The 12020-nt window shown below is 47.1% G+C and overlaps 1 protein-coding gene across 1 annotated transcript in view; it reads left to right on the top strand.

Annotated features, from left to right (window-relative positions):
- Plxna4 (plexin A4) overlaps positions 1–12020 on the top strand; it is a 457443-nt gene that overhangs the window by 71278 nt on the left and 374145 nt on the right. The window contains 1 exon segment of the mRNA NM_001107852.3: positions 1646–2915. Coding sequence (NP_001101322.2) covers positions 1731–2915 — 1185 coding nt within the window. The 5' untranslated portion in view covers positions 1646–1730.

Below are 12020 nucleotides of genomic sequence, written 5' to 3'. Positions count from 1 at the left end.
TTTCCTTCTGTAAAGGCCTTCTAATGTCTTACTGAGGTGCTTTTTCTTAGGTTTTTGGCTGATAGTGTAAAGTCTTTGTTGTTGTTGGTTTTTTACCCCCCTCTTCTCTGGGTGTCCAGCTAACCTGTGCTTCCTTCTTGCTGGGGTGATTTCCATTACTTTAACAATTTATCTCATCCCATAACCTCATTGTTTTAGGAGCTTGGGAGAATGAGAAATCCTACAGAGCGGAGACGCCCCTAAATAAGATATTGGCTATTCTGGACCTTATTTCATCCACTCTGGAAGAAATGAGATGCTGAAAACTCACGCAGAAAGTACACTGAATAGAAGGAAAGGGAACTGCTAGGATGGACGGCAATTTTGTTCCCAAAAGATGATTTGTTTGTTTATTGCCAGTTGGTTTCTGAATTACTTTTTCTCTTCTTTCGAAGGAAATTGTAGGAGGCAGGGGGAGTCCCCACTACAGGAGACAGAGGAGTCCTCAGCATTAGGGGCAGCCAAGATCTACCTCATTAAAATGATAGAAGAGCCCATAGTAGCTGGGTCATATACCAAGGTGGGGGGACTGCTGACTGCTGCAGATGGAAGGATGGGGATGTGGGCTTTTAGTTCAACCTCACTGTACATCTGGTAGAGGAAGCAGGAAGGATAAAGAGGATCTGGGACAGCAGTTGTAATGGGTGTCCCTCAGAAGGGGACCAGCCATAGCAATTCTGTGTACATAACAAGAAGTACAGTCCAGCTCTTGCTGTGAGAGGCTGAGATCAAATGAGATGGTGAAAGACCTGCTGTGGACTGCTTCAGCCACTCTTCCCAGTTTTGGTGGCACAAGCCACAAAAGTCTCATAGGCTGACATTGCTTAGGTGTAAAATGATGTATTAAATGATCACATGGTTCTGTTGTTAGCACTTAAAGTTCTGGCAGGTAACAATATGTATAAATTTGGTAATTTCAGCAGAAGGTAATGAGGCTTCTTAAAAGATTGCAGTCTTCAGGGGATAGTGCTGTAGTTTCGAGTTAATAACAATGAGATCTCTGTGACTGTCTCCTAGGCCTAAGAGAGTGGGCAGGAGGTGGTCCATAGACAGTGGACACAGAGAACTGAGCAAAACCCCAGTATAGGTGGCTCCTCCCTCTAGCCTTTTGCAAAAGCTGCTCACCTTGATCACTAACTTGGGTTCAATAGCAGAGAACCCACTAATGCAGAGTCCATAGGTGTCAACTTGGCGTGTACAGAAAAGTGTAGACCTTAAGTCTAGAAGGTCAACAGAAAAGTGTAGACCTTAAGTCTAGAAGGTCAACTGGAAGACGCTCACTGTGGAAGAGTTGCTAAGATGAAATGAGACAGTATCCAGAGTCATTGGCCAGGGATGATGCAAAGTCAGATACTCAGTAGGCGATGTGGCTTCCTATCAGCATCACCAATATCACCCTCACCATCACCATCACCATGACAATTATCACCATCATTATTACTGATAGGTGTACTAAGGCTGCCAGCCACCAACCCATTCACCTAAGCTGGCCTCTAGCTATCCCAGGACAGGTTGATGTCATCTATGTGCCAAATTTAGGCAGATCTGAAGGTACCACAGAACCCTGCCATGGAACACTCACAATTAAATCTTTTTTCTTTACTAGGGGAGACAGCCCTGCTGAGTCCTGGCCTCCCGAAAGGGACGGTTGTGCTGGAGTGCCGCTGTGTCTGATAGGACCTGTGTCTGAAATGAAAGCCATGCCCTGGAACTGGACTTGCCTGCTCTCCCACCTGCTGGTGGTAGGGATGGGTTCCTCTACCCTGCTTCCGCGCCAGCCACCCCAGATGTCTCAGAAGCCCTCTTTTGTCACATTCCGAGGGGAGCCCACCGAGGGCTTCAATCACCTTGTGGTGGATGAGAGGACAGGGCACATTTATTTGGGGGCTGTCAACAGGATCTACAAACTCTCTAGTGACCTCAAGGTCTTGGTGACTCATCAGACAGGGCCAGACGAGGACAACCCCAAGTGTTACCCACCTCGGATTGTTCAGACCTGCAATGAGCCCCTGGCCAGCACCAATAACGTCAACAAGATGCTGCTTATAGACTACAAAGAAAACAGGCTGATTGCATGTGGGAGCCTATACCAGGGTATCTGCAAGCTCCTGAGGCTTGAGGACCTCTTCAAGTTGGGAGAGCCCTTTCACAAGAAGGAACACTACCTCTCGGGGGTTAATGAGAGTGGTTCAGTCTTTGGGGTGATCGTTTCCTACAGCAACTTCGATGATAAACTATTTATTGCCACAGCAGTAGATGGCAAACCTGAATATTTTCCTACCATCTCCAGCAGGAAGCTGACTAAGAACTCTGAGGCGGATGGCATGTTTGCTTATGTTTTCCATGATGAATTTGTGGCCTCTATGATTAAGATCCCTTCAGACACCTTCACGGTTATCCCCGACTTTGACATTTACTATGTCTATGGTTTCAGCAGTGGCAACTTTGTCTACTTTTTGACCCTTCAGCCAGAGATGGTGTCCCCCCCAGGTTCCACGACCAAGGAGCAGGTGTACACCTCAAAGCTTGTGAGGCTCTGCAAAGAGGACACAGCCTTCAATTCCTATGTAGAGGTGCCCATTGGCTGTGAGCGCAGTGGGGTGGAGTATCGCTTACTACAGGCTGCCTACCTGTCTAAGGCTGGTGCAGTGCTCGGCCGGACCCTGGGTGTCCGCCCAGATGATGACCTCCTCTTCACCGTCTTCTCCAAGGGCCAGAAGAGGAAGATGAAATCTCTGGATGAGTCTGCCCTGTGCGTCTTCATCTTGAAGCAGATCAATGATCGCATTAAGGACCGCCTACAGTCCTGTTATAGGGGCGAGGGAACGCTTGACCTGGCCTGGCTCAAGGTGAAGGACATCCCTTGCAGCAGCGCGGTGAGTAAGGAGGGATCTCATGGGCCTGGACAGTGGGCTTTGCACAGACCATTTGTAGCCTCTATGGGGTTTCAATGGGTCTCCATTTTGGGTCTCAATTTGGACTATCACCAGCCAAGCATCCTTAGTATGAAGGAATCAGCTAGAGTTAAAATGTATATTTCTTATAGGCGACTCATTCTGGTCTCTTGTTGGTTATGAGAAACAGGGCTGCGAGTGGGTGGAGACATGTGAAGTCGACGTTCTTTGTATTTTGGTTTCCGGCAGAGAAGCTTAGAGTGAAATGATGGAAGATTCAGATAAGGCAAGTGCTAACATGGGAAGTCATTTTGCATTTGAGATGGACATGGGGTTCCAGAGAATTATGGTTTTATTTTAGCCCCTTGCGTGTCTCCAAGGAGAGATAGGAAGAGTTCAACCATATTTATAAGGTTATTCTGTGTTCACAGTGCCATGAAAAGAGGTCTTTCTTAGGTTTCTATTGCTGGGGTAAAGAGCACAACTGAAAGCATCTTGGGAACGAAAGGGTTTATTTTAGCCTACAGGCCACAGTCTTTCAGGAAGGGAATTCAAGGTGAGAATCCTGGAGCCATTTATTTTGGGTGGTAGATGATATAGTCAAAAGGATCCATAGGGATGTTATATACTTGGAGGACTCTGCAGTGCTCCCAAATGTAGGTGGTCAATGAGAAACCATATCTGTGCTGTGCGTGTATGTATGTGCGTGTATTGAACACTTAAACATAGGTCAGTTGGGGAAAACAGTAGAAGATAAGTATAGAGAACCCTCATACTTCTCTAGTGGAATGACAAGACTGGTTCACCAAATGTGAGCAGAAATATATTTGACATAGTTTCAGAGGTTGCCAAAAGGGAGAGGTGGATCTCTGTGAATCCGAGAGCCCAGTCTAGTCTACATAGTGAGTTCCAGGATAGCCAGGGAAGAAAAACCGTGTCTTGAGAAACAAAAGCAAAATAAAACAACAGCAAGTGAATCTACTCACTAACCATCTCTTAACTATCCTGTCTCTTATTCTTCTATGTATTCTGGGAAGCCCTGTCAGTGTGTAGACCTAGCGTATGTGCAGATCCTAAGGTTGATAAGGAGAATCCTTCTCAATTGCCCTTCCACCTTATTCCTTGAGGTTAAAGTCTTTCAGTCAAGCACAGAGAGCTCAGCAAAATGACTGGTTTTGCTAGCCAGCTTGCTCAGGAGACTGTCCTGCCTCCACCTTCAAGGCTGGAATTACAGGTGGGTTGCTATGCCCACCCAGTGTTTGCATGGGATTTGGTGGACTCCACACTCGGGATTCACACCTGTATAACAAGTGATTTAACCACCAAGCCCCTTTACCCAGGAAGCTCTTGATATCATTAAAATGCAATGGAATTTTAAATCTGCATTTGGGAGGGGAGAACTTCAATCCATAGTGCCTTCTTTAAATATTCATTTTATATTTGAGCACTCTGACACACTTGAATACAATGCAATAAATATCTCCACCAATGCATTTGCACACCCATGTGCATACATTGCTTATGCCCAAAAATGGCATGGCAGTAACGATCACCAAGCAGATAGTTCTTTTTGAGATCAGAGGGTTTTGCAATCTCTCAAATCTCTCATGGTTTTCTTTAGAAACCTTGCTTGACAATTGTTTTGGGTTTTGCTTTTGGGAGCAGCAGCATCTACAGGGGTCCACGTAGACTGCATGAACAGGTATCTATCCCGCTCTTGCTCCTGTCATAAAAGAAAAGCCAAGTTCGTCCCAGAGGCCTACAGAGCAGTAGGCCCTAACACTGCATGGTATCCTTGGAGAGAACAGAGGGAGTACAGCTTTTGCGAGGCAGACCAATGCCAGGACTGGGAGTAACGGAGCCAGATAACAAGCTTTTGATTTTTTTCTTTTGGCTTTAATTAGCTCTTTCAAGTTAGAGGCGAGTTCGGAGCTGAGAATAGGGAGGGGGAGGCCAGAAACTGCACAGGGCTAGGGCTGTCTCCCAGCCAGTCTAAAAAAGGCCAGGCCAGCTTTTAATGCACAGTATCAGTTTCCTTTGATTTGGTTGATACCCACGTTCCTTTGCTCAGGCTCTCTTGTTTCAATTCATTTGGGCTCTGCTCAGACCACACATGTCCCATATGGCACAATGTCAACATCAGACAGACGGTACTGCCACACTGTCCCCAGTGTCAGCTGTGCTGGCATCCCGCTTTCCTGTGGCCATCCCCAGTGTCGTTGTTTCTTCCAGTCTAGAGACAGAGAATGGACAAGGTGAACTCTGGGGCTCCCTCAGGGTCTGCAAAGTGGGAACTGAGTCTCAGACAGTGTCTTAGTTAGGGTTTCTATTACTGCGATAAACAACGTAATCAGAAGTAAGTTGGAGAGAAAGGGGTTTATTCAAACTCACAGTTCCATATCATAGTTCATCGCTAAGGGAAGCCAGGGTGGAAACTGGAAGCAAGAGCTGATGCGGAGGCCATGGAGGAGTACAGATGACTGGCTTGTCCCTTATGGCTTGCTCAAGTGGCTTTCGGATAGCACCCAGGACCACTAGCCTAGAGGTGGCACTTTCCACAGTGGGGTGGGCCCTCCCTTATCAATCATCAACCAAGATAATGCCCACAGACAAACTGTATGGAGGCTTTACTCTGTTGAGAGTTCTTCAATCCAGCTTGTGTCAAGCTGACATAAAACTTAACCATCACAGCTGGATTTGTCCCATGGGGTACTGCTACTGGAAGTAGCCAAAGGGAGGCTACGACTTTAAGAGGTTGACTTTTTAAGGGTTTGTTTGTGGAGGATGGGGAATACCTGTGGGCTTTATTATAGTTATAACTTGGAGAGCTAACAAAGGGGGATAGGACCAGAGATTTGTTTCAATTACACACTTTATCCTAATTCTGTAAGTTAGAATGCTTATCAGAACATGTTTAATGAGCTAATATGGCTTCTTCCATTTCTTGAGACATATATTTCTTCCCCTGAACTTAGAGCTGAAAGTAGTCTGACCCTGGGTCACTTGCCTACCTCATGAGTCCAGAGCCTTCTGATTGAAGCTCATGCTTCTGCTCCCTATGGGCCAGGATGGCTGTGTTCATGTTAGAGAGAAGCCTGGGGGACAGCCAGGAGTGCTCTCCTATGATGGAGTGGCTGTGAGTATCGAAACATTTGCAAGTGCCAATCCCTGGGCTACGTTGGTTATGGATACAGTGGGAGCTGGTGAGGCATCTTTGGGTGTTTTGGGGGATAGGAACAGCCCCTAACTTTGCTTTTTAAGCCTTTCTTTTCCTGGGTCCTAGTCTTTTCTAATCCAAATGGAAAAGGCATCCAATAATGAAGGCAGTAAAGCCTTCACATTGCACAGAGGATCTCGTGAGAGCCTAGGCGTAAGAGACCTAGAACAATCTGATAGGGGTCTTAGATTGTGCCTCAAGGGCCTGAGGACTAACCTAGGCATAAGAGACCTAGACCAATCTGATAGGGGTCTTAGATTGTGCCTCAAGGGCCTGAGGACTAACCTAGGCATAAGAGACCTAGACCAATCTGATAGGGGTCTTAATTGTGCCTCAAGGGCCTGAGGACTAACCTAGGCATAAGAGACCTAGAACAATCTGATAGGGGTCTTAGATTGTGCCTCAAGGGCCTGAGGACTAACCTAGGCATAAGAGACCTAGACCAATCTGATAGGGGTCTTAATTGTGCCTCAAGGGCCTGAGGACTAACCTAGGCATAAGAGACCTAGAACAATCTGATAGGGGTCTTAGATTGTGTCTCAAGGGCCTGAGGACTAACCTAGGCATAAGAGACCTAGACCAATCTGATAGGGGTCTTAATTGTGCCTCAAGGGCCTGAGGACTAACCTAGGCATAAGAGACCTAGAACAATCTGATAGGGGTCTTAATTGTGCCTCAAGGGCCTGAGGACTAACCTAGGCATAAGAGACCTAGAACAATCTGATAGGGGTCTTAGATTGTGTCTCAAGGGCCTGAGGACTAACCTAGGCATAAGAGACCTAGAACAATCTGATAGGGGTCTTAGATTGTGCCTCAAGGGCCTGAGGACTAACCTAGGCATAAGAGACCTAGACCAATCTGATAGGGGTCTTAGATTGTGCCTCAAGGGCCTGAGGACTAACCTAGGCATAAGAGACCTAGACCAATCTGATAGGGGTCTTAATTGTGCCTCAAGGGCCTGAGGACTAACCTAGGCATAAGAGACCTAGAACAATCTGATAGGGGTCTTAGATTGTGCCTCAAGGGCCTGAGGACTAACCTAGGCATAAGAGACCTAGACCAATCTGATAGGGGTCTTAATTGTGCCTCAAGGGCCTGAGGACTAACCTAGGCATAAGAGACCTAGAACAATCTGATAGGGGTCTTAGATTGTGTCTCAAGGGCCTGAGGACTAACCTAGGCATAAGAGACCTAGACCAATCTGATAGGGGTCTTAGATTGTGCCTCAAGGGCCTGAGGACTAACCTAGGCGTAAGAGACCTAGAACAATCTGATAGGGGTCTTAATTGTGCCTCAAGGGCCTGAGGACTAACCTAGGCATAAGAGACCTAGAACAATCTGATAGGGGTCTTAGATTGTGTCTCAAGGGCCTGAGGACTAACCTAGGCATAAGAGACCTAGACCAATCTGATAGGGGTCTTAGATTGTGCCTCAAGGGCCTGAGGACTAACCTAGGCGTAAGAGACCTAGAACAATCTGATAGGGGTCTTAGATTGTGCCTCAAGGGCCTGAGGACTAACCTAGGCATAAGAGACCTAGACCAATCTGATAGGGGTCTTAATTGTGCCTCAAGGGCCTGAGGACTAACCTAGGCATAAGAGACCTAGAACAATCTGATAGGGGTCTTAGATTGTGCCTCAAGGGCCTGAGGACTAACCTAGGCATAAGAGACCTAGACCAATCTGATAGGGGTCTTAATTGTGCCTCAAGGGCCTGAGGACTAACCTAGGCATAAGAGACCTAGAACAATCTGATAGGGGTCTTAGATTGTGTCTCAAGGGCCTGAGGACTAACCTAGGCATAAGAGACCTAGACCAATCTGATAGGGGTCTTAGATTGTGCCTCAAGGGCCTGAGGACTAACCTAGGCGTAAGAGACCTAGAACAATCTGATAGGGGTCTTAATTGTGCCTCAAGGGCCTGAGGACTAACCTAGGCATAAGAGACCTAGAACAATCTGATAGGGGTCTTAGATTGTGTCTCAAGGGCCTGAGGACTAACCTAGGCATAAGAGACCTAGACCAATCTGATAGGGGTCTTAGATTGTGCCTCAAGGGCCTGAGGACTAACCTAGGCGTAAGAGACCTAGAACAATCTGATAGGGGTCTTAGATTGTGCCTCAAGGGCCTGAGGACTAACCTAGGCATAAGAGACCTAGACCAATCTGATAGGGGTCTTAATTGTGCCTCAAGGGCCTGAGGACTAACCTAGGCATAAGAGACCTAGAACAATCTGATAGGGGTCTTAGATTGTGTCTCAAGGGCCTGAGGACTAACCTAGGCATAAGAGACCTAGACCAATCTGATAGGGGTCTTAGATTGTGCCTCAAGGGCCTGAGGACTAACCTAGGCGTAAGAGACCTAGAACAATCTGATAGGGGTCTTAATTGTGCCTCAAGGGCCTGAGGACTAACCTAGGCATAAGAGACCTAGAACAATCTGATAGGGGTCTTAGATTGTGTCTCAAGGGCCTGAGGACTAACCTAGGCATAAGAGACCTAGACCAATCTGATAGGGGTCTTAGATTGTGCCTCAAGGGCCTGAGGACTAACCTAGGCGTAAGAGACCTAGAACAATCTGATAGGGGTCTTAATTGTGCCTCAAGGGCCTGAGGACTAACCTAGGCATAAGAGACCTAGAACAATCTGATAGGGGTCTTAGATTGTGTCTCAAGGGCCTGAGGACTAACCTAGGCATAAGAGACCTAGACCAATCTGATAGGGGTCTTAGATTGTGCCTCAAGGGCCTGAGGACTAACCTAGGCGTAAGAGACCTAGAACAATCTGATAGGGGTCTTAGATTGTGCCTCAAGGGCCTGAGGACTAACCTAGGCATAAGAGACCTAGACCAATCTGATAGGGGTCTTAATTGTGCCTCAAGGGCCTGAGGACTAACCTAGGCATAAGAGACCTAGAACAATCTGATAGGGGTCTTAGATTGTGTCTCAAGGGCCTGAGGACTAACCTAGGCATAAGAGACCTAGACCAATCTGATAGGGGTCTTAGATTGTGCCTCAAGGGCCTGAGGACTAACCTAGGCGTAAGAGACCTAGAACAATCTGATAGGGGTCTTAATTGTGCCTCAAGGGCCTGAGGACTAACCTAGGCATAAGAGACCTAGAACAATCTGATAGGGGTCTTAGATTGTGTCTCAAGGGCCTGAGGACTAACCTAGGCATAAGAGACCTAGACCAATCTGATAGGGGTCTTAGATTGTGCCTCAAGGGCCTGAGGACTAACCTAGGCGTAAGAGACCTAGAACAATCTGATAGGGGTCTTAGATTGTGCCTCAAGGGCCTGAGGACTAACCTAGGCGTAAGAGACCTAGACCAATCTGATAGGGGTCTTAGATTGTGCCTCAAGGGCCTGAGGACTAACCTAGGCATAAGAGACCTAGAACAATCTGATAGGGGTCTTAATTGTGTCTCAAGGGCCTGAAGACTAACCTGAGACCAATTTGTTAGGAAGGCATGTAGGAGGGTTAACTGATTTGGTTTAATTTCTATTTCTGTATCTTCTCATCTCTGGCCCGGGCCCGGGCCCTGCCCTCTTTATAGACCTCTGCAACTCTCTGTCTATAGAGCACACGCCTCTAGGGCTACGTGATTTGTAGCCTACCATTTTTGTCCTGTGCTAGGATTCTGTGAAGCCCAGCCTTTTTCCCAGAAACTTGACAGTTCTAATATGAAATAGGCTGCCCACTCTGGGGAGTGCATTGTTGTGAGCTAAGCATCTGTGTCCTTCATGAGTCTAGAGGTTGTCCTAGGCTTGGATCCCTACATTTCTCTCCCTTTTCAACTTGCTGGGTCTCTCACAGAGCCCTAGCCTCTGGCTCCAAGTAAGCTCCTGAGTAGAGAGACATCTTAAATCCTGGGAATGTTTTAGGCAACTAGGCAACAGAGTGGCCAAGATCAAGGAAAGACCTCAGTCTCCAGGAATGTGAAAGGGAAGCAATCACTACAGCCTGTAGATGGGACAAAGGTTGTAGTCAAGGGAGTGTCTGTCACTCCATTTCCTGAAGTCTGAGTTTGAAACCAACTAAGAAGCATCGGGTAGCACAAGTCTAGGGCTGATAATGGGAGGCAGATACAGAGTGGATACAAATCACTTCCTCTTCTCTGTGAGCTTTGACCTCAGAATGATCTTTTGCTAGAAAAAATAAATGGGTCCATGGGGCAGGGACTCTTATTTTGAGTCATCACCAGTCACCTGTCAGTTCCTTATAACTGGGAGTAGAGAGTGAGGGTCACCATACCTTTGTATAGCCCTGTCTTTCCAGTGTGCAAGGTTTATGCCCCTTTTTATTGTTCCCAGAGTCCTATAGAACAGCAGAATAGTTAGACTCCAAGCCCAAAGGGGATAGAGGGACAAAGAGTCAAGCATTTACCTCAACATCATGTAATTAGCAGTCTAGAACATACTGTGTGTCTAAATTCCAAGCCTACTACTTTTCCCATGTCTGGATAGGCAAGGTTCCTATGCAAGGACCATCTAGGCAGAACAGGGAATGTGTGGTCCTAGACACAGAGTATCAGGTACAAATGGGCTCTCCAAGTTAAGGCATCTTGGAAACATCTCCCAAGATTCCAGAGGCCTATCTGGAAGAACTATGGCTGGGCCAAGCTCCCATAGGATTTGAAGGTTTACCCACTGGCCTAGCCAGTCCCATGGGGGTAGAGGTACAAGAACCAGCTTCATTTTCACTTCCTGCCCAACAGCATACATCATTGATATGAAGGAGAACCCTATCCCTACATGCTGTGTGAGTCATCTGTTTCCCAAACACAGCAGGTAGTCCTAGGAAGTAGGCAGGGTCATCCCCTTAGACTCAGGCTGGCCTTGTATCCCAGCATAGCTCCTCACTTAGGTTTGCCTGGTGGCGCCTGAGATCCTGAACTCCATGAAAACGAGCATCCGGAATAGCCAGGCAGCTATCCCAGGCCAGTCTCAGCCAGTCTGCTTGGGCTGTTTTCATTTCTCTGTCAGCAGGAAGCTGGGCTCTGACTCCATGGTTTTGTTTCCTGTTATGTTGAGAGGCAAGAGTTCCTCTCTTTGCTTGGCACTCACACTCCCATGGTCCAGGAACTCCTCCTCTTCCACACCCTGACTCCCTTCTCATTCCAACCAATCTTGCCAACACTACAGACCACTAAATGTTCATGGAGTAGCACATTCATGTCCCAATAGGTGCACATATGCAAGCCCTCACTCCTTGCAGGCCCTCTGAGTACACAATTTCCTTATTTAAAATTCAGATGCCTATTGTAAGACAACCCCAATGTAGCTCTCATACTAGGTGTCCAGGTCTAAAGCCATTCATTTATCTTAGCCTTCTTGGTCAGCAGGATTTGCAGAAGTCCCATCTGCATCTTTTGGGGTCATGAGATGATGGCCAAGTTCTGGGAGATGAGCTAGGTCTGGTGGGAAGAAGTCCAATGTTGACTTAATATGTTCTTTCAGGATGCTACTTGGGAGGCCATCAGGTCAGTGCGTGTGTGTGTGTGTGTGTGTGTGTGTGTGTGTGTGTGTGTGTGTGTGTGTTGGGGGGGTGTTGACTGTAGAAACCAAGAATCACAAATACCAAATTTTAATACAGGCACGTCAAAGAGAGATGGTCCCTAAGTTTCTGAGCTATGACTTAAGGACATGGATCCTCACCATGCTGAGACATCACTTCCCAGGTTCAGCACAATATCATGCACACAAGTACATATGCCCATGTGCACACACCTTCCCTGTGTCCATCTTCCCTCTTGTTGCGTCTCTTCATCTTGCTCTAAACCCCTCTCCTCCTGCTTCTTGTCTCTGTGGTTTCTCTCTACTCCTGCTCACAACACTACCTCAGTCGTGAACATAGTGATAGTCCCCTCTCA

The sequence above is a fragment of the Rattus norvegicus genome, chromosome 4 (genome assembly GCF_021556685.1).
Source record: "Rattus norvegicus strain SHRSP/BbbUtx chromosome 4, alternate assembly SHRSP_T2T, whole genome shotgun sequence".
NCBI lineage: Eukaryota > Metazoa > Chordata > Mammalia > Rodentia > Muridae > Rattus > Rattus norvegicus.
Note: the sequence above shows the minus strand (reverse complement) of the source record. Positions and strands in the feature narration are given on the sequence as shown.